This window comes from Mizuhopecten yessoensis, unplaced genomic scaffold (genome assembly GCF_002113885.1).
Source record: "Mizuhopecten yessoensis strain PY_sf001 unplaced genomic scaffold, ASM211388v2 scaffold1957, whole genome shotgun sequence".
Classification (NCBI taxonomy): Eukaryota; Metazoa; Mollusca; class Bivalvia; order Pectinida; family Pectinidae; genus Mizuhopecten; species Mizuhopecten yessoensis.
The window spans coordinates 120,673-143,022 of NW_018404306.1; the positions used below are offsets into that span (position 1 = coordinate 120,673).

The 22,350-nt window shown below is 36.8% G+C and overlaps 1 protein-coding gene across 4 annotated transcripts in view; it reads left to right on the forward strand.

Moving 5' to 3' along the window:
* The window catches only part of LOC110443256, an 85,675-nt gene extending 63,744 nt beyond the window's left edge, over positions 1-21,931 (forward strand). For all 4 annotated transcript variants that reach the window (XM_021487397.1, XM_021487373.1, XM_021487389.1 and 1 more), the window contains exons 3-18: positions 5,280-5,505; positions 7,249-8,385; positions 10,234-10,403; positions 12,150-12,244; positions 12,640-12,704; positions 13,992-14,103; positions 15,303-15,400; positions 15,757-15,813; positions 16,469-16,567; positions 17,272-17,347; positions 17,557-17,684; positions 18,373-18,419; positions 18,735-18,832; positions 19,265-19,350; positions 19,849-19,913; positions 20,165-21,931. In XM_021487397.1, the coding sequence (XP_021343072.1) occupies positions 5,280-5,505; positions 7,249-8,385; positions 10,234-10,403; positions 12,150-12,244; positions 12,640-12,704; positions 13,992-14,103; positions 15,303-15,400; positions 15,757-15,813; positions 16,469-16,567; positions 17,272-17,347; positions 17,557-17,684; positions 18,373-18,419; positions 18,735-18,832; positions 19,265-19,350; positions 19,849-19,913; positions 20,165-20,294 (2,689 nt within the window). In that variant the 3' untranslated portion in view covers positions 20,295-21,931. The remainder of the gene's footprint in view (positions 1-5,279; positions 5,506-7,248; positions 8,386-10,233; positions 10,404-12,149; positions 12,245-12,639; positions 12,705-13,991; positions 14,104-15,302; positions 15,401-15,756; positions 15,814-16,468; positions 16,568-17,271; positions 17,348-17,556; positions 17,685-18,372; positions 18,420-18,734; positions 18,833-19,264; positions 19,351-19,848; positions 19,914-20,164) is intronic.
* Positions 21,932-22,350: the final 419 nt, after the last annotated feature.

Below are 22,350 nucleotides of genomic sequence, written 5' to 3' on the forward strand. Positions count from 1 at the left end.
ACCTTAGAGCTCTTGTAATGTTATTATCTGACCTTAGAGCTCTTGTAATGTTATTATCTGACCTTAGAGCTCTTGTAATGTTATTATCTGACTTTAGAGCTCGTGTAATGTTATTATCTGACCTTAGAGCTCTTGTAATGTTATTGTCTGACCTTAGAGCTCTTGTATTGTTATTATCTGTACCAGTGATATCTGGTAATGTTGTTTACTGACCTGTGATATCTGGTGTATTGTTTACTGACCTGTGATATCTGGTGATGTTGTTAACTGACCTGTGATATCTGGTGTAATGTTTACTGACCTGTGATATCTGGTGTATTGTTTACTGACCAGTGATATATGGTGATGTTGTTAACTGACCAGTGATATATGGTGATGTTGTTAACTGACCAGTGATATCTGGTGATGTTGTTAACTGACCAGTGATATCTGGTGTATTGTATACTGACCAGTGATATCTGGTGATGTTGTTTACTGACCAATGATATCTGGTGATGTTGTTTACTGACCAGTGATATCTGGTGATGTTGTTAACTGACCAGTGATATCTGGTGATGTTGTTTACTGACCAGTGATATCTGGTGATGTTGTTAACTGACCAGTGATATCTGGCGATGTTGTTAACTGACCAGTGATATCTGGTGATGTTGTTAACTGACCGGTGATCTCTGGTGATGTTGTTAACTGACTGGTGATGTTGTTAACTGACCAGTGATATCTGGTGATGTTGTTAACTGACCGGTGATCTCTGGTAATATCCTTTTTATCCATTGATGAGTAAGTAATGGTTACTTTGTCTGTCCAGACATCCTGTCTATTCACTGAAGAACTGTAAATATGTCATTCGCTATATTTTACTGACGCACAATAAATAAAATCGGAGATATTCTAAAAATGGTTCTTACTGGTTTCCGTCATTTTAATCGTCATGACGTATTTCGTAATCCATTCCCAACTGATATATCCGTTTCAATTACGGATCCCCCAACCCCCGGACCTCGTGTTGGAAATTGATGTACACAGGGAGGATGGCTTCTAACGCCCCATGAATCGTTTATATCTAAACTTCTATCTACTCTGGAGTAAGGCGAACCTCTTTTGCTTCACCCGGGCAGGTGGTACGTGTAACATTGGGGCAATCACCGCGCGTCCGAGGTGATGACCCCGGGTACGGGCACGACCCCCTCTACACAGGGCTGCATTGTGAAGTGAATAATGATAAAAAAAAATACAAATTGTGTTGCTCGATTGTCGTCATGTGATACATGGGTGTTTAATGTCAATGATAGACAGTAAATATATGACGCCGAATGTGTCTTGATTGATCTCCACAAAACCTGACGTTGTCCAATGTTTAAAAATAGCATTGAGGTGAAAACATATATGGCACCTTATATTAAGCTGATAACAAGTAAATGTGTGTGTGTGCGGCAGGACTCGGTTAGTTACCGTTGAGATCTAGGAAGTAGCAGCAATAACATACCTGGGAGTTTGGGCTGATAAATTTTAATTCGCTTTTTCAAATAAGCCATGGTGGAGATAGCGCCATCTTTCCGGTAATGAAATGACACTGAAGCGACATTTTCACATTTTATCTTTCGCTGAAATTATTAATAACAGGGTTTCCAATCCTGATAGATAAATCTTGGATTTTTTATGAACATAATCCGTTATTTGTGAGTTATTGATGGGAATCCTGTTTTGAGCATCTTCATATAGATTTCAATGATATACTTTCCTCGTTAATGCTAATTATTGATGTATTCATCAAAATCGTTCTCACCGTATCCAAAACACATTAAAGATTTCATATGCATGTTGCTTGAACACAAATGTAGATATGTCGATCTTAACAGGCCACCGTATGTGTACGTGCTGTCAATAGAAACAAGTGTCTCAGATACTGACGTTAATCCGTCGTCTCGGACACTGACGTTAATCCGTCTCCAGAAACAAGTGTCTTAGATACTGACGTTAATCCGTCACCAGAATCAGGTGTCTCAGATACTGACGTTAATACGTCACCAGAAACGAGTGTCTTAGATACTGACGTTAATCCGTCACCAGAAACAAGTGTCTCAGATACTGACGTTAATCCGTCACCAGAAACAAGTGTCTTAGATACTGACGTTAAACCGTCACCAGAAACAAGTGTCCCAGATACTGACGTTAATCCGTCACCAGAAACAAGTGTCTCAGACACTGACGTTAATCCGTCACCAGAAACAGGTGTCTCAGATACTGACGTTAATCCGTCACCAGAAACAGGTGTCTCAGATACTGACGTTAATCCGTCACCAGAAACAAGTGTCTCAGATACTGACGTTAATCCGTCACCAGAAACAAGTGTCTCAGATACTGACGTTAATCCGTCACCAGAAACAAGTGTCTCAGATACTGACGTTAATCCGTCACCAGAAACAAGTGTCTCAGATACTGACGTTAATCCGTCACCAGAAACAAGTGTCTCAGATACTGACGTTAATCCGTCACCAGAAACAAGTGTCTCAGATACTGACGTTAATCCGTCACCAGAAACAAGTGTCTCAGATACTGACGTTAATCCGTCACCAGAAACAAGTGTCTCAGATACTGACGTTAATCCGTCACCAGAAACAAGTGTCTCAGATACTGACGTTAATCCGTCACCAGAAACAAGTGTCTCAGATACTGACGTTAAGCCGTCACCAGAAACAAGTGTATCAGACACTGACGTTAATCCGTCACCAGAAACAAGTGTCTCAGATACTGACGTTAATCCGTCACCAGAAACAAGTGTCTCAGATACTGACGTTAATCTGTCACCAGAAACATGAGTCTCAGATACTGACGTTAATCCGTCATCAGAAACATGTTTCTCAGATACTGACGTTAATCTGTCACCAGAAACAAGTGTCTAAGACACTGACGTTAATCAGTCACCAGGAACAAGTGTCTTAGATACTGACGTTAATCCGTCACCAGAAACAAGTGTCTTAGATACTGACGTTAATCTGTCACCAGAAACAGGTGTCTCAGACACTGACGTTAATCCATCACCAGAAACAAGTGTCTTAGATACTGACGTTAATCCGTCACCAGAAACAAGTGTCTAAGATACTGACGTTAATCCGTCACCAGAAACAGGTGTCTCAGATACTGACGTTAATCCATCACCAGAAACAAGTGTCTTAGATACTGACGTTAATCCGTCACCAGAAACAAGTGTCTAAGATACTGACGTTAATCCGTCACCAGAAACAGGTGTCTCAGATACTGACGTTAATCCATCACCAGAAACAAGTGTCTTAGATACTGACGTTAATCCGTCACCAGAAACAAGTGTCTAAGATACTGACGTTAATCCGTCACCAGAAACAAGTGTCTTAGATACTGACGTTAATCCATCACCAGAAACAAGTGTCTAAGATACTGACGTTAATCCGTCACCAGAAACAGGTGTCTCAGATACTGACGTTAATCCATCACCAGAAACAAGTGTCTAAGATACTGACGTTAATCCGTCACCAGAAACAAGTGTCTAAGATACTGACGTTAATCCGTCACCAGAAACAAGTGTCTAAGATACTGACGTTAATCCGTCACCAGAAACAGGTGTCTCAGATACTGACGTTAATCCATCACCAGAAACAAGTGTCTTAGATACTGACGTTAATCCGTCACCAGAAACAAGTGTCTAAGATACTGACGTTAATCCGTCACCAGAAACAGGTGTCTCAGATACTGACGTTAATCCATCACCAGAAACAAGTGTCTTAGATACTGACGTTAATCCGTCACCAGAAACAAGTGTCTAAGATACTGACGTTAATCCGTCACCAGAAACAAGTGTCTTAGATACTGACGTTAATCCATCACCAGAAACAAGTGTCTAAGATACTGACGTTAATCCGTCACCAGAAACAAGTGTCTCAGATACTGACGTTAATCCGTCACCAGAAACAAGTGTCTTAGATACTGACGTTAATCCGTCACCAGAAACAAGTGTCTAAGATACTGACGTTAATCCGTCACCAGAAACAGGTGTCTCAGATACTGACGTTAATCCATCACCAGAAACAAGTGTCTTAGATACTGACGTTAATCCGTCACCAGAAACAAGTGTCTAAGATACTGACGTTAATCCGTCACCAGAAACAAGTGTCTTAGATACTGACGTTAATCCATCACCAGAAACAAGTGTCTAAGATACTGACGTTAATCCGTCACCAGAAACAGGTGTCTCAGATACTGACGTTAATCCATCACCAGAAACAAGTGTCTAAGATACTGACGTTAATCCGTCACCAGAAACAAGTGTCTAAGATACTGACGTTAATCCGTCACCAGAAACAGGTGTCTCAGATACTGACGTTAATCCATCACCAGAAACAAGTGTCTTAGATACTGACGTTAATCCGTCACCAGAAACAAGTGTCTAAGATACTGACGTTAATGTGTCACCAGAAACAAGTGTCTCAGACACTGACGTTAAGCCGTATTACGGAGGCTGTGAGGCAGCACATACTCTAACTTATATATTACGTAGGCTGTGAGGCAGCACATACTCTTACTTATATATTACGGAGGCTGTGAGGCAGCACATACTCTAACTTTTAGATTACGGAGGCTGTGAGGCAGTACATACTCTAACTTATATATTTCGGAGGCTGTGAGGCAGCATATACTCTAACTTATAAATTACGGAGAATGTGAGGCAGCACATACTCTTACTTATATATTCCGCAGGCTGTGAGGCAGCACATACTCAAACTTATATATTACGGAGGATGTGAGGCAGCACATGCTCTAACTTATATATTACGGTGGCTGTGAGGCAGCACTTACCCTAACTTATATATTACGGATGCAGTGAGGCATCACAGACTCTAACTTATATATTACGTAGGCTGCGAGGCAGCACATACTCTTACTTATATATTACAGAGGCTGTGAGGCAGCACAGACTCTAACTTATATATATCGTAGGCTGTGAGGCAGCACGTACTCTTACTTATATATTACGGGTGTCTCAGATACTGACGTTAATCCATCACCAGAAACAAGTGTCTCAGACACTGACGTTAAGCCGTATTACGGAGGCTGTGAGGCAGCACATACTCTAACTTATATATTACGGAGGCTGTGAGGCAGCACTTACTCTAACTTATATATTACGGAGGTTGTGAGGCAGCACATGCTCTATCTTCTGTAGTGTGTTACGTAACATTAAGAATGGGATATTTTCAAGTAAAGAATTGAAATTTTAGATAAAATTTGTATATCGTTTAAATTTCCAGTTCATTGATCAAACGGGAGGATCCCGCCGTGGTGGTTTTACCAGCGAACGGAACGGAGAGCGATTACATGGCCCTTCTTCATACGGACGTCGACAAATTCCTTAATGGAGAGAGTACCCAAATTAGTCATCGTGACGATGAGTTCAAAGAAACTGACATCGACGACAGCGATGAAGGACTAACGAAACAAACAGAATCAAAAACTGATATTCCTCCTGATTGCCAAGTAAGATAGACTTTTCCTTTTTTTTCTTTAGATGTATCAGATTTCATTATTGCAATTATAGACACATACCTAGTGTATATACTTCCTGTGTTTTGGCCTTAGGGTAACACTGATATTTCTCGGAAGATTTGATAACGATAGATAAAATTTTAATTACATTTCCTGGCCAGACAATGCTAATCTAGCTGTCTGTGATTAACACGTTTACTTATACAATAATGATTTTCGGTATGGTTCCGGCCCCCGGCATGTTCACACCCATGTACTATATGGTGATTTGGCTTTACGAAGAGTTACCAGAGAGTAAAACTCTTGTTTCCAGTCAAGGGGCCCCGGGCATAGGTTCATGTGCTTAGTGTTGACATGTTAAAATCTATAAACAGATTAGCAAATGTCTGTGTCAGGAAAACAGTCTTTTGATTGACAGTTGTAACTTGAAATCGACATTTTCGTGTTTATAGTTTTGTAGTGTCAACAAAATGATATACACATTGTAACTGTGCACTACGCCATGGAATTTTACCCGATAAAAGATTACCTCGTTAAAGATGTTTATTCAATAAAAAGGAAAGCTTTCTTCCACTTAACTTTCATCTTAATTGTCAGTATATTTGAATAACTATTTCTCTTAGTTTATTGTTGATAACACTATCATTAACTTCAGTGTAAAAATGTAAAACTACAAATCAAGAAAAATATATGCAAATTCAACAAGAATATTACTTTTAATATCCAGCCTTTTCAAAATCTGTTTTCCTACACGAGTTTGTATATAGGGCGTCACTAATTATAACCCCAAACAAATAACAATCACTATCAAATGTATATTGATAAAACTTTAAATGGAAGGGAAGCACTTGGTATGTAGGATGTAATTAGGTGGCAATTATCTTTTCAATTTAAAAGTGTTGTTTCGATACATGTCATACAGTTGTGTGTTTGTTGTACGAATGTAGCTTCTGTGAATGTAGATGGATCAGGACACTGTTCAAAACCAGTGTTACCCCTCCTTAACAGGTCCCTCCCTCGCTACTTCATATAACTCTTCATATTCCTGTCAAATAGACAATAACAAATTCCTCATTCTTGCAAATTGTGTTTTTGATTTAATTATTCAAAACACGTTCGTAGTATTTTTCCAAAATAATGTATCAAAGAAGAAATACATGTATAAAAATGGTTTATTTACAGATAATTAAATACAACACATGTATATTACGATATTCGTTGGACAACCACAAATATCCGATATGAAAATAATGGTATTTATATAGGTATTACGGACAGGTAATCAGGCGTAAGTGATTAAACTATCACAGTTATGGTCACAAAACATTGGCGTTAAACATTCGTCACACTTACCGTCATCCCTGTACCACCAAACACATTTGTCAGAGAAAGGTTCTCACAAGTGAACATATTCAGGGTTTATTGTTGCATTACCAGTAAAACGTTCGTATGTGATCACCAGCAAACACGGATTTTTGTATAGCACTACGCTGATTTATAGGGCATAGGTACTTATATATGTAAAATTATATAATGATACAATTTTTATTTTATATATAGGGTAATTATCTTGTTTTTGTAGTAATAAAGAATTGTCAATACATGGTTATGAAACTCTATAAATTATTTTATAAGTGTATTTCTAAGCAATCAATTTGAAATACTTGGCAAAATACCCCTGTTTTTTTATTTTATCAAATTATTGTAATTATTTTTCAATTGTGTTTTTTACAGACCGATGAAAGCCAAACCATGTCTATAGAAGGTGACCCTTTAGAAGATACCCCGTTGCTTGAAGCTACATCTGAGGATGCCTTGAGCGATGCGCGGATGGATACAACCGCGTCACCTACGTCATGCTCGGTTCCTTCCGCAAGTCCACCAGCGTATCCGGCAGATAGCGCGTCTGTAAGTCCGGAACGCCTTGTACAATTGGTGCCCTCAGGCGAGGAGGTCTCGCTTTATAAGGACTGCACACCCGTAACTAACGCAATTACTTCAATTAGCAGCGTAGAGGTAAAAACAGTTGATATCTTGTCTACAGAGACTGCCAACTATAGAGATAGTTCAGACACTAAATCCACTGACCAGCCAAAGACTAACGGTATTACTAAAAGGATTTCTAAGGCATTGAACGAGAAAATTTTAAAGAAGCTGAATCAACAAACAATGGTTAGTAACAGTAACAACTGTGTGATGGCAGTGTCGTCGGCTTCTTGTTTAAATGGATATGCACAGGATTCTCAATCCAACATGCATATAGGCAATAACTTACCTTTATATCCAGTAAAGACGGAAATGTTACATGAGTATTCCCATATGAACGGGAACGTTTCACCAGTGGATGACACTTCTTTGTCAATTATACCGGCCATAGCAACGACGGTCATGACAGATCACACGGCGCAGAGTGCCCCCTCCTCCGTTCTCTGTGATACGATGTCAGCACTCCAGATGCCGGTAAACACCTCGGCGCTTCAGCACCAGCAGCACCAGCCTGGTCAGTACACATACCCGCCCAGTGTGCAACCTGTACATATCATCCAAAACGTGCATACAACTTACCAATCGAACATCAACACTAACTCGCAGTCGGCTCACAACGTAACGCCGGTCCGACAGAACTCTTATCCTCCATCATACCCTAGTGCTAACGGGTACATGTACCCGGCGCTCAGCAGCCCTCCCTTGGAAGGCCAGACACCGGAAAGGGACTCTATGTTGGAACGGTACATTCACCAGCAGCAATGTTTCCATGAGAATCAGCAGCTGTACCCGTATGTGATGAAGGACAATCAGAATTACGCCATGAAGTCTCCAGACAGTGGCTATCAAGAACCCTGCCTATCTCCGAACAACATTAAGGCCATTGTAAGTACACTTTTATTTACATCAGTATTCACTAACGGTCAAAACCTCTTATATAGCGGTCCACAAGTCAGACATGTGATAATATATCTTGAGTTTCTCTCTTTCCTACAAAAACTACATTTCACCTGTCATCGTTCAGCTAACCTCATTATTGCAGTGTAGAGGTATACCAGTAAATGTAAGGGCCATTAAAATGTGTTACACCTCGTATATTGTTTATGATGCTACTAAACATACATTGGGGAAGAGGGATGTTATTCAAGAGTGGCACCAAATTAATGGATGCAGGTGTTAGGATGTGTGCAGTGCTGCAAAAGGTTTAAGTATTGATAACAAAAAAGTAATTTATGTTCTCGTTTTTTTAAGTGTCATCAATTCATGTGGTGCTATTATCGTTCCGTATTTACGATAAATATATGACAAGTGCTGAATCATATTGGTTTATTACATACTACTGTGCATCGGAGCAAATAGCAACCTTTTAATGTTAATATATCGCCTAATGTAACAAGACTTTCCCGTAACAAATCTTTTAATCTCAATCCTGTACGTTTCTTCCCATCGTCGTCGTATAATTGTCGCACCTGGTTATAGGTTTATATTTTTTTCACCTGTTCATCTTGCTTAAACGACAAGATTCCTGTTGCCAAACTTTCTTTTACAGATTTACAAAATAAAAGATTATCGAGAATGCTTATAAAAAATGTAGTTATAATTCAAATAAATGTCTATGCATTTGTATTTTCAGATTCATTAAAATAATACTTAATCAATAAAAGTCATCTAGATTAAAAAGGTGTTTTTTTTAGATTTTGGGATCCGTAGACATTAAACTGGTTGACCATCACGCCATGAGTTTTTTCCACTTTTATGTTGTGTACATGGTGGTGACTATACTTGCGCCATGAAAACCTTTGATAACATTTCCTTGCATTTTCAAGAAATATAACAGTTAACACTTCTTTAATTATCTTTAATGTATGTTTAGTGCTTTCTTTGGATATCCTGGTCATTTTTTTCACATTTTACGCATGAATCGATAGATATATCCAGTATTTTTTTTTATATAATTTAAATAATCAACAACGTAATCGTAAAGTTTGATATGAGATAGCCTGGAGATATATTGAGTTGTTGACCATGTTTTTGATAGGTAAACAACTAATTATTTGTTAATCGTATTAATTCGCTGGCTACAATAGATAATGATCGGTTTCAGTGCCGCGGGTCCTTATTGCGTCGACAGGGGAGATAATCACAACAAAGGCTTGCTGCATTTTCATTGTGGTGTAATTATTATTAATTAGTCGGCTACGCCCCAAATAAGCTGCCCCAGGGGGTCACACCCTATTGTCTCCCACCTAGCATACTGACGTTTGAGTCTTTTGTTTGTAGGAAAGTAAGACGGTAATTGATATAATTGCGGTAATCGTGTTGTTACGTCATTGAAAGACAAACATATACATGTAAAACAAGAAATGGTCGTGTCACGGTGTTATACTCCGTGGGAAATTTGTCGATAACGAGCAATATTTTCTTGACTAAAATGTTTGTTTTTAAGGAGATTTAACTCATTTACACATTTCCGCCATATAAAACCAATGTTTATTTTGTATTGATTGTATGATAGAAAATAATAAGTCAAGGACAAATATGAATTTAGAAAAAAAAAGATAGAAAGATACTTATACGGAAATTGTCTTGAATTCTTATAAAGTTTTGTCAAAACGGGGAAAAAAACTCAGCTTTAAACCTTTTATTACAGCTAATACTTCCTAATCAAAGTAAAGAAATACTCTGATTTATTCTATAGGATTACTAATCATTTAAACCTCTGTGATAACACAGGCTTACAAGGATGGAAATTCAAACTACCAAGACGGGGCCGCAAATGGACCGACCTCCGGACAGAAGCGGAGGCGGAAGTCGGCCACCACAACGTCCAGCTATGCGTCTAAAGGCTGTGCTTTCTGGCCAGGAAATGACAAGACGAATTATAGTACGACGATTCCCAAGCTGTAAGTTTGTATAAGTTCTGCCTGCTTGCTCTGTTCTATACTTTATATTTAGATATCACTTGTATAGACTGGTGAGCGAGAACAAACATATTATTGGGCGTCGTCCATACGTCTGTCCACTAACTTTCTGTCTGCTCCCTAGCTTTTAATACGACTCCTGCATATAAGTAGATGAGCTACAGTCTGATAGAGCTGTGTATATATGTATTAGACATACTGATTCGATCATAATTCAAAGTCATTGCCTTTGTCAAAATAAATAGACTCAGATTATTTTCAAACTTGGTAGGTTTGTCATTATCACTTATTTTGTATTGCCAAAAAGGCAAGAAAGGGCTTGATATGCACCTGTACAGTTAGCTTATTGAGGTGTGAAGACGGGGCTGTATAAAACTTGTGTCACTATTTTGATGTATATCACATATGAGTTAGCATGAAGAATAGCCAATATTTCACGCCTACACATTTAGCGTAAGTGCAGACAACCCTGATTCAAAATGTTACAATCCACGTGTGACTTATTCTAATCTGTATTATACATATAGCTTCCATTATTATTTTCTTCTTTATTAAGAGTACCTCGTCAATCATGTTTGTCAATTTATTAAAAAGTGTTAATAAATTGAAATAATTTTGGACTATTGCTCTAAATTCAGGATTTGCAAACTAACTATACACATATGAAGTTGAATCTTATAAATAAACATAAAAGTGCATTTAATCATTTAGAAGTTACATAAAAGAACATTTTAAACACCTCCACATTGAGAGTGTGGTTAAATTGAAAATCAGACCCCATGAAACTGTGGACCTTGCAGTCGCGTCAGTTTTATGTGCCTTCATTTGCATGCTAAGAGGAAACGGGGGCTGTCCCGCGGGGGCGGCGATAGATCTTCTACACTTACATCATTGTCATATAACAATTAGCGGCGCTCTTTTTTTCTGAAATTTTCATTAATCAGTCAACGAACATTAGACGAAAACAATCTTCTGAATATTATTAACGTGTACAGTCTCCACTGCTATATAAAGGCAGGAAAACGTGGACGAATTTCCTACTTTGTCGTCAGAAAATACATGCAAGAACAGTCATTAATTACATACAGAATTCATCGCCTCCATGTTTCATATAATGACATTCTGTTCGCTTTATGATTAAGCCAGGGTATAATAGGAAACTACGATATAGTGACAGGTATCGACGATATAGTGACAGGTATCGACGATATAGTGACAGGTATCGACGATGGCGACATCTTCCAGGAGTTGTCACATCTGATTACTTTTAACTCAACGGACAAGTGTATGCCAATTTTAATTGTTTTGAGTTCACATGAAAAAAATGTGTAGGTTTATAATGTGATATGTAGGTTTATAGTGTGATATGGGTAGATTACTGTATAACAAGTACGAGAATTATAAACACTTTACCAAGCTACATCAGGCATTGATAAATGCTGTATTATGTACTGAAAACAATCCACGCATTGCCTTCTATTCAGTCATGTCTGAGATATAAGTCTGCTTCTGACTTAAAAATGTGATGCCATAGCTAGTATTTGTGAAAATTAAAGAAGTTGAAATAATTCTGTGTCATTTTACCGATTTATCTTTTTTTTTATATTTAGCTTATCTAGCCATTATGTGGGGTCTAGACAGACGCTCCACCCACATGGAAACATACCAATGTATTCATTACGTTATTCATTCATCAGTAAATGCATTTTTATATTTTACTTGTCACAGGGACGTGAATACAACTGGTTATAAATACACCATGGAGACTCCCATTTCTACATCTGTCCGGGTCGAGGAGGACCGTATCACATACCTAAACAAAGGTAACGTAACGCCTTTGTTGTATGCCAACATCATCGTCCTTTATAGGTTTTACCGGGCCAACATCATCGTCCTTTATAGTACCGTTTTACCGGTGATTCTATCATTAAGTAGAATTTACAAAGCATGGTGACATAAGTAAAACTTTTCTACATACATGTATAGTGTTAAATCCGGGGAGAGTTCCTGTGTCCATTTCACTGGATTAGTCACTGGTAAAAATATTATAAACTATTGCTTGTCTCCAACAATTTTCTTTTTAATATGGCTTGGTTTATAAAATGTACATTTTAGCGTAAATGAATGTATTCACTCCGATAGTTTGTTATTTCTCCGCCGTGTTCCTGATCAACCTTCCTTCCATGCACGTTTTATCTAGTGTTTGTGTGTATTGTAGGACAGTACTATGGTCTCACGCTGGAGTTGAACGCTGACAGCATTCCTCAATGCCAGATGGCTAAGGTAAGACAGGTTCTTTGGCAACGTCATTTTAATACACAGATTATTCCATTAACTCCAATCGCTAAAGTATATTTGTCCTTAGACAACATAATAGTATAGTACATAGGTCATAGAGACAACATAATAGTAAAGTACATAGGTCATAGAGACAACATAATAGTAAAGTACATAGGTCATAGAGACAACATAATAGTATAGTACATAGGTCATAGAGACAACATAATAGTATAGTACATAGGTCATAGAGACAACATAATAGTATAGTACATAGGTCATAGAGACAACATAATAGTATAGTACATAGGTCATAGAGACAACATAATAGTATAGTACATAGGTCATAGAGACAACATAATAGTATAGTACATAGGTCATAGAGACAACATAATAGTATAGTACATAGGTCATAGAGACAACATAATAGTATAGTACATAGGTCATAGAGACAACATAATAGTATAGTACATAGGTCATAGAGACAACATAATAGTATAGTACATAGGTCATAGAGACAACATAATAGTATAGTACATAGGTCATAGAGACAACATAATAGTATAATACATAGGTCAAAGAGACAACATAATAGTATAGTACATAGGTCATCGAGACAACATAATGGTATAGTACATAGGTCATAGAGACAACATAATAGTATTGTATATAGGTCATAGAGACAACATAATAGTATAGTGTATAGGTCATAGAGACAACATAATAGTATAGTACATAGGTCATAGAGACAACATAATAGTATAGTGCATAGGTCATAGAGACAACATAATAGTATAGTACATTCGAGACAACATAATGGTATAGTACATAGACATAGGTCATATAGACAACATAATAGTATTGTACATAGGTCATAGATACAACATAATAGTATAGTACATAGGTCATCGAGACAACATAATGGTATAGTACATAGGTCATAGAGACAACATAATAGTAAAGTACATAGGTCATAGAGACAACATAATAGTAAAGTACATAGGTCATAGAGACAACATAATACTATAGTACATATGTCATAGAGACAACATAATAGTATAGTATATAGGTCATAGAGACAACATAATAGTATAGTAGATAGGTCATAGAGACAACATAATAGTATAGTGCATAGGTCATAGAGACAACATAATAGTATAGTACATATGTCATAGAGACAACATAATAGTATAGTACATAGGTCATAAAGACAACATAATAGTATAGTACATAGGTCATAGATACAATGCAAATGAGGTTGATAGTAATGTTCGTGATCATTACCGTTTTCAGTCGGTTATTATGGTCGTATTTCGTGATGACAAGACATTAGACGATGAGAGGAAAGCATGGGAATTTTGGCATTCGAGACAGCACAGCTACAAACAAAGAGTACTGGACATAGGTAAGTCCCGTACACATATTACTCGTGAATGCCATGGAAAAAATGTTTACATGTACTCCTTTGAATAACAATGAAAAGATGTTTTCAAAGAAGATATATTATTTAGATGGCATCAAAGCAATTTAACATAATTACATGTACCTAATTTTGTCATCATTCTAAATTTGTTAATAGTTGATATATTGGGGTATTTGACATAAAGCGAGTAGGTGGAAGCGACTATTGATGTTCTTGCACATTCCCTTTTTCTTAGTAAAATACCTCCAAATCGTGTCCATTATAATGCCACCTGCAGCACGTGCGTAATATTACCTCGAATTTAAGTGTAAAATAATTGTAGGTGATGTGATTGTTTACACGTGTCCTATTGTTGTACGTTATGTGTAATAGTGAGGGTGATAGATGAAGGCAGTTGTTAGATGTTTATTGGCTATACATGTAAATAATGTCATTACTGCTACAAACGTTTTCCTTTCCATTCATCTGAGTTTGATTGGTATTTTTTGCACGCATAAACATGTAAACACGTCTAAGATTGAGAATTCAGATTATTTTCAAAGACGTAAAATAGATACGAATATATCATAAATTATGTTGTTAGAGTTTTCAATAACTCTTACACTTTTGACCCGTATACAAACGAACGTTTCTGTCTCAGTGATCCTTCCTTCATTTTAACTTCGCCCCGTATAGAAGTCTATCAGAAACTAATGAATCCCGTTGCTCTCGCGCTATGTTGTGATTTTTATGACGAGATGAATATGACTTTCTCTATAAATCTACCATAAACCTGTAAACAATCAGGAGTTTACTGCAAACGGGGAGTATCTTAAACGCTTTGTTATTCAAATGATTCACGTTGTTGAACTTTTAACGTGCAAAACCGGTCTTCGAATACATATATACACGTTCTGTAAGCGTTTAAACATTCTTTTGATATCTATTTGAATATTCATTAATGCATATTTGCAAGGTTTAAATTGATAGGTAGACGTAATGAGTTGCCCATACTGCATTAAAATGGAACATATTCAAATAACCCCCACCCCCACCCCAACCCCGATGTCTGAGTTTATGTATACAGTAAACGTTTCCTATGAATAACACTAAATCCCCATACATTAGGAAAATATAAACTAATGATATTTCTTAGTTCACAATACACAAGTTAATTCCAATGTGGCCCGTTTTCTCTGTAGACACCAAGGATAGTCAAGGCGTCCTTACAAGTAGTATAACGGAAGTGGCCTTCAATGCTGTCGCAGTGAAATGGAACCCACGTGACTCGCCAGTCAAGGTATGTACACCTGGTTTTCATTGGTTAGAATGATATCATTTGAAGTTCCAGGGCAGTAATAAACTTTCTGATTAATGGATTCATATCTGCAGCAATCTATCATGCATGGCTGTTGTATTATCATCGTATGCTATATTGAATTATAATGTTAATAAAATATGATTTAATTCATAAAAAGCCACATAAATTAGCTGGTACGATCACAGAAATATTTCCAAAATATGATGTGTGTTGTGTTATTTTCTTCCTTTAAATTAAATATATGATCAAAAGCTTTAATAACACATCGATTATCAAAGGAAATCCGGGTACCTGTATAATCACAAAATATATTAACAACGTAGTTTGTTTGTTAGGTGAACATTGCTGTCCACTGTCTGAGTACAGACTTCAGTAACCAGAAGGGAGTCAAGGTGAGTCCAATGTATACATAATGAAACATAACTATAGTTTGTGTAGTGTTTCTTTTGTGTAATTACCGTGATATTTAACATGACTTGTATGTTTGTGCGATGTATTTTCCTATTAATATCAGTAATTCCACGATAAGACGACCACCTTTTAATTTGAGGCAATCATTGGTCATGAACACGCATCCTACATCAAATACCTTTTAAAACGTGCCAATGAGTGAAGTCGTCCCAACATCATACAGATATGTAAATTAGCCAGCCTGTTTATATTGACTGTAGGATTGACGAGGGTACATCAAATACACTTGAGACTGTTATATTCAAACAAACCTCAACATCCATGTCCTGGTGCGTGTATAAAATGCCCTTTTTAAGTGACTTAACTTTGAAGAAAAGTTGAATTTGGACGAGTATTTTCACACTGCACAAGATCAGTAGGTTTCTTTTCACATCTAAACATGTCCAGCATTTACACGTGCGCAAATTCATTTCGTACTGTTTTTCTTGTATCAACCAATTATTTAGATTTAGATAGCGATAAACTGTTTTTATGATATATTAACGACTTGATACCATAGGAGAAGCCTGATGACGTATATGTCACTGTGTGTCTTTGTCAGAATTCATTAACATATCTAATGTTTTATGTTTCCAGGGATTCCCACTTCACATACAGATTGACACGTTTGAGAACCCCAAAGACTCGTACCCCGTTCACCGTGGCTACTGTCAAATCAAAGTGTTTTGTGACAAGGTAAGCATGACCTCCGCTGATCTCACAATGACATATGACCCTCTAACATAATTAGTGCGCTTGATATTTGTTGTAATTAATGTGTTTGAAGTGATATTTACATAATGTTATTGAATATAAATAATCTTGTCGTCGCAACGGTCTCTCCAGACCTGCCCTCTACTTAAGGACATATAAAAAGATACCTTCAGAAGCTTGCTAGTATCTGGTAATAACTGAGCGGTGACCATAAGTTTGATGTTTCTTACGTACCGTCAATTCATGTTTCTTAGTGCGTACCGTCAATTCATGTTTCTTAGTGCGTACCGTCAATTCATGTTTCATAGAAGTTAAATATAGGTATTGGTCATGAATTAATTATTTGCTGCACTTAAAGTAAGCTATTTGTTGACTGTAGTGCGTATATATTTAATAAGGCATTGAATATCAATTAATAGTTCGTACACATAGATTTAATTAGGCGTTGAATATCAATTAATAGTTCGTACACATAGATGTAATTAGGCGTTGAATATCAATTAATAGTTCGTACACATAGATGTAATTAGGCGTTGGCTATTTAATAGTTCGTACACATAGATGTAATTAGGCGCTGGTTATTTAATCATGATTCCAATACTTAACATTAGGAAGATGTCGATCAGTATTTCGCAATACTTATATTTCATTATTTTAACTACATTGTTGTTAATGTATTTCTTAAGGGAGCGGAAAGAAAGACAAGAGACGAAGATAGAAGACGAACAAACCGAGCCAAGTCAGAAGCATCCCACACGTCCTGTAAGTACTCACTAAAACTATGTAAAGCGTTTTAAAGACTTTCTCAGTATGCCGCTTGAAATACCAAACAAATCGTTTAACTAAACCCCTGTCCTTCTATAAGTAATTCAAGTTACAATATCCAGAAACGAATGACAAAAAGAACACTAATGAAAAAAATGTAACGTTACATTTCTGCGTTTCAACTCTTTTATGTAATTTATTTACAGCACGTAAGCGAAATGAACAGGAATTGTTCTGGCCCCCATGTGAAAGGTCCGAGTTCTACTCCATGGCCGAAACGCAGACGTTCCCGGTCCTGTTCACGCCCGCCAGTGACCAGGAGGAGTCCACCAAGGTAACAGTTCTCTTGGTCAAAAAATACTAATTACTTTTGACAAACCGTCAAAGGTGCCGCTTCTAATTTCTATCATATACTTTATCCATTTGTTTTCTTGTTTATTAGAGTGGTTTTACGTCCGATTCACTACTTTGTAGTTCAGTTATCCAGCAGACGAACTTTTCCCATACAAAAATAGTATTAATATATATATTTATAATGTTGTGTCTGATATGATTACATAAATCACATAAGGAGGAAATGACACTCTGTGTTGCCTCACGTCCTCAATTTTTCCCGGTCAATATCCCTTATTTGGACATCTCTAGAAAAACCGCGCAAGACTGAAGCAGGTGACGACCAAGGTGCGGGCGCCCTATCATTTTCACTGTAGTGTTATGGTTCAACTCCGGTACAAAGAAGACACAATTCCTAACGTGTACGAGGGCGATGCTTGAACAAAGAATTGTTTTTCACTATCGCAAGGGCAATAAATGCATGTTGTATGACTGTGCTCAGTAAGACTTGCGCTGGTTCATAGAGGAAACAGGTGAACTTAATGCTACACTCTTAACACATTATGTTTATAATTATGTTCCCACCATTTCGTGTGGATGTTAGAGGAGTGTTTCTATCTAAATATAGACATTTCATAGAAAACTGTCTCCACTTGAACGATACACTAACTTTGATTATTTGTTTTCAGTCAAGCCCCGTCAATGGTCTTCTACAAGATGACGACGGAAATTCAAGGTAATTATTGTGAAAAATGTCAGGAAAAAATAGTCAAATTATAATCACAAAATAGACGAAAGTAATAGTAAAACAGTATTTGTTCTCAGGGTAAACTTGCATTACATATGACCTGGCGGCTCCATACCTCCGTAACACTGTAACAACTGTAACTCATGAAATCTTAAAATTATAGCTGTGATGTACATTCCCGTAATCACTCCGGGAAAACATTTATAAAACATGTTTTATCATGTAGTAAATTATACGCATTAAACTGAAATGAAAATAGACTGTCTACGGTTCATTACACGTCTCCCTCCTGTGTTATTGCAGTCTCAACAGCACGGTAGATTGCCTAGAGGACTCCGGGTACCCCTTGGCCAAGCGACAGAGACGTGACTCATACGGCCAGTATATGGACTTCCCAAAAAGTAAGTTAATCGAATTCCACGACAATCAGTCATCCATATAGGCCCAGAAGTTCAAGCTCCCTTGGCTAACTAAAAGTTTCGATTTGTTTTAAACTTGTACTGAACATTCCTATCAGGATTTTAAATGACCATTTAAAGACCAAATCAGAAGAACACTTGTTCAATTTCAACCGGAAAAAAATATACATTGTCAAAATTCGAGCCAACGGTCCATTTAGGTACGGACGCTTCAAACAATTGAATATTGCTCAACAAATATCGGTTATTTTGATTTTCCTCTGTATATTTATATGAAGATAATTAAGGTATACACATACGTCCTTAATTTAGTTGATAAAATGGATTGGTACTCACCAATTCGTGATATTCTAATTATTTTGTTATATAGTCATCACGATAATAACACCATGCTAACAATTTGTTTACTTACAGTCCTCTTGTACGTCCGAGAACAGCACGAGACCGTGTTTACCGCCCTCATGTTACGGACACCTACCCTCCAGGGTCTGCTACAATCGGTAGGTTCAAAGTTCGGTCCATTCCTGGTTATTTGGTTCCAGAAGTCAGGCCCATCTACCAGTATAAAAACACCAGGCATCCTTTAAATGACACTTTCATCTCGGTTAACCCTCAGCTTCTACCCTCATTGGTTCTTACCCTTCCGAAACACCCGGTCGTATGTTCTTTATACTTTTTGAAGAATCTCCATTTAAATATTCCCTTTTTTCGTTTTTGCCTACTTCATTCGAATTCGAATTCTCATTACTGTTTAGTGGACGCTAATGCAGTCCCTTGTTTTTATTGGGAATATTAATCATATCTCAGTTCATTTACAATCTTTTTTAATTTACGTTTCATATCTAAAATATTTTTTGTCTTTAAAATATGAAACGTTAAATAAAAAACTCTTGTAATGAATACTTGTTTTTTATTCCTTTTTTCAACTAACTTAATAGCATGTATTATATGTATATGTAGTAAGAATAATTAGCATTGCATTTGATTGTTCATCACAGGTGCAGGAGAAATACAACGTCCTAGCTTCTAAAGTCAAAAGTACCTACAAGCGGTCAAAGAAAGGGTAGGTTGACTTTCTACGTTACGTTTTGATCGAGAAAACTTTTACAATGATGTCATGAAGATAATATAGTTTAGTCAGTTTATGTCCTATGTTTTATGGTTAATTGTATTATACAATACCTAAGTGGTACTGATCTGTATAAAGATAAAACGATAAAACAAAACACATCTAAAGTAATTTTTGATTTTATTTTCATATTTTATTATCCAATATCTATTTTGAATGTATCTCCGATATATCTGTGTTTGTAGGATCCTGGTCAGAATGGACGACAACATTATCCGACACTATTCTCACGAATCTACGTTTATGATCGAACTGAACGAACTTAATGAAGACAAGGATTACGAGGTGATATTAACAGAAATAGATCCTAACTAAGGTGATTGGTATACCCCAAAACCATATATCACTGTGACAGTCCAGGACTGTTCCCGCCGCCGATCCGTTCCCGCCTATCCGTTCCCGCCGACGAGGAGAACGCCGAGGCTCAACGTGAGCGTTTTGATCTCAGGAACCAGCCAATCGACACAAAGACATTCATATTTGAATTAAGACAATTTTGTACGAATTGGACTGAATAGTCGTTCGTGTTGCGTCACACTGGAACAGCAGCAAGAATACAGTGGACGCAGCAAAAGTTCCAATATGCATAATACATGTATATACAGTCAAGCAATACCGATATGTGGATCAGCAACTTGTTTATACTAGTCAAGTGTGTGTGTGTGGAAGGAGCTGCTGATGGAACTGCAATCAAAGGACTATTGATGCATACTACACCTATATATATACGCTAACTGTATAAGATCGTATCCCAAAATAGCACTCGTGACAAAATGCCAATACATATCCATTCTGCTCCTCGAATTGTCTCATGTTGTTACCCTTTGTTTCTTATGTTCATTGTTACTTATGTTTCGTATATATTTGCAAGAGAAGTTTTATAGCAAATATGTACCATAAGATTTCTACGTATCTCACAATTTGTTTGTTGCATATGGAAAAAAAACTACAAAAATTAAATTAAAATTATATATTATATATATTATATACATATATTTGACTTATCAAAGTATGTTGTTGAGATGTTATTTGTACAGAAATATTTTGAATACTCATAATACACATGTCACAAAAAGTGAAAACAAAAGCAATTCTCTTTTGTTTATGACACGTGGGTTCAGACTTGGACAGGGTACAATATTATTCATAACTGACTCAAATGTTTGAAGATACAGGATCTTACCAAGTTTCAATCTCAAATTATTATTTTTTTCTACGAATTCCAAAACATATTGTCCATGTTCACAGCTTACAATCTTATTTTAAAAAGATATACTACAACGTTTCTTTATTTTCAATATTGATATGCAAGTAGAAAGGTTTAGTTGGATTTGCCGTCAAGCTAACAAGGCATGAAGTCTAACTACACACTGAAAGGAAATAGCAGTTCAGCACCTTTATCACCATCAGAACAAAGATCGAATTTTGAAATTTGGTAGATAAAGAACAATTATAAACTTTAGACTTGTATATGCAACGGTGTGGCGAGAGCAGTTAATGTGTGCATGTAACGGTTATGTTAAAGTGATTCATGCTCAAACAAGAATCAAATCAAGTACAAAAACCCAAAAAGTGTTCTTCTGATGATAGACCTAACCATACTTTATGTGTAGGAATACTTAGGATAATTGTGTTATATTTTGTTTACGAAATCCATTTGAATCCGTAGAATTGTTAGATAATGTAATAGACATACGTCGACTCAGTAGCTTGGGTGAGTGGAACTGGGTTGTATTTTTCTACAGTCGATGACTTGTAACCTTACCCAATGATACCAGGTGTTTGAACTCTACTTGTGTTTTATATGTTAGCATTACATGTCAACGTGTGATGTACAGCGTTAATCCAGGTTGTTAACACATGGTGACGTACGGTGTTAACATTATATAAATATGACATTCATGAGCAGGTGACAGTGAATATTGTCAACCCGAGAAAACCATTGTCACCCGAGGCGAAGCCACTTTTGTGCAGAGAAATTTTGGCATTATAAGGGGATTTGGGTGATAAATTGAGGGAAATGTATAAAGAAATTCTTCCGAAAACGAGAAAAAGGCACATTGAAATATGTTGGCGGTACAGAGGTGTCAAATGAAACGAGAGGCATTATATCGAGATGTAATGAGAGGCATTATATCGAGGTGTTACTGTAGTTTGTTTACTGTTCAACGTCAGTAATTTTTGTTAGAAATTCTCCATTTTAATCATATACATTGTAGCTAAAAATGACATCTCCTATTTTAACAAAAAATTGTATACACTCTGTATTCGTTCAATCAAGACTATCATACTTATAATTTATTCATAACCACATCTTAAAAGCTTCCGTCAAGTTAGCATCTCATTCACTTGTTTTGTATGTTGTTTAATC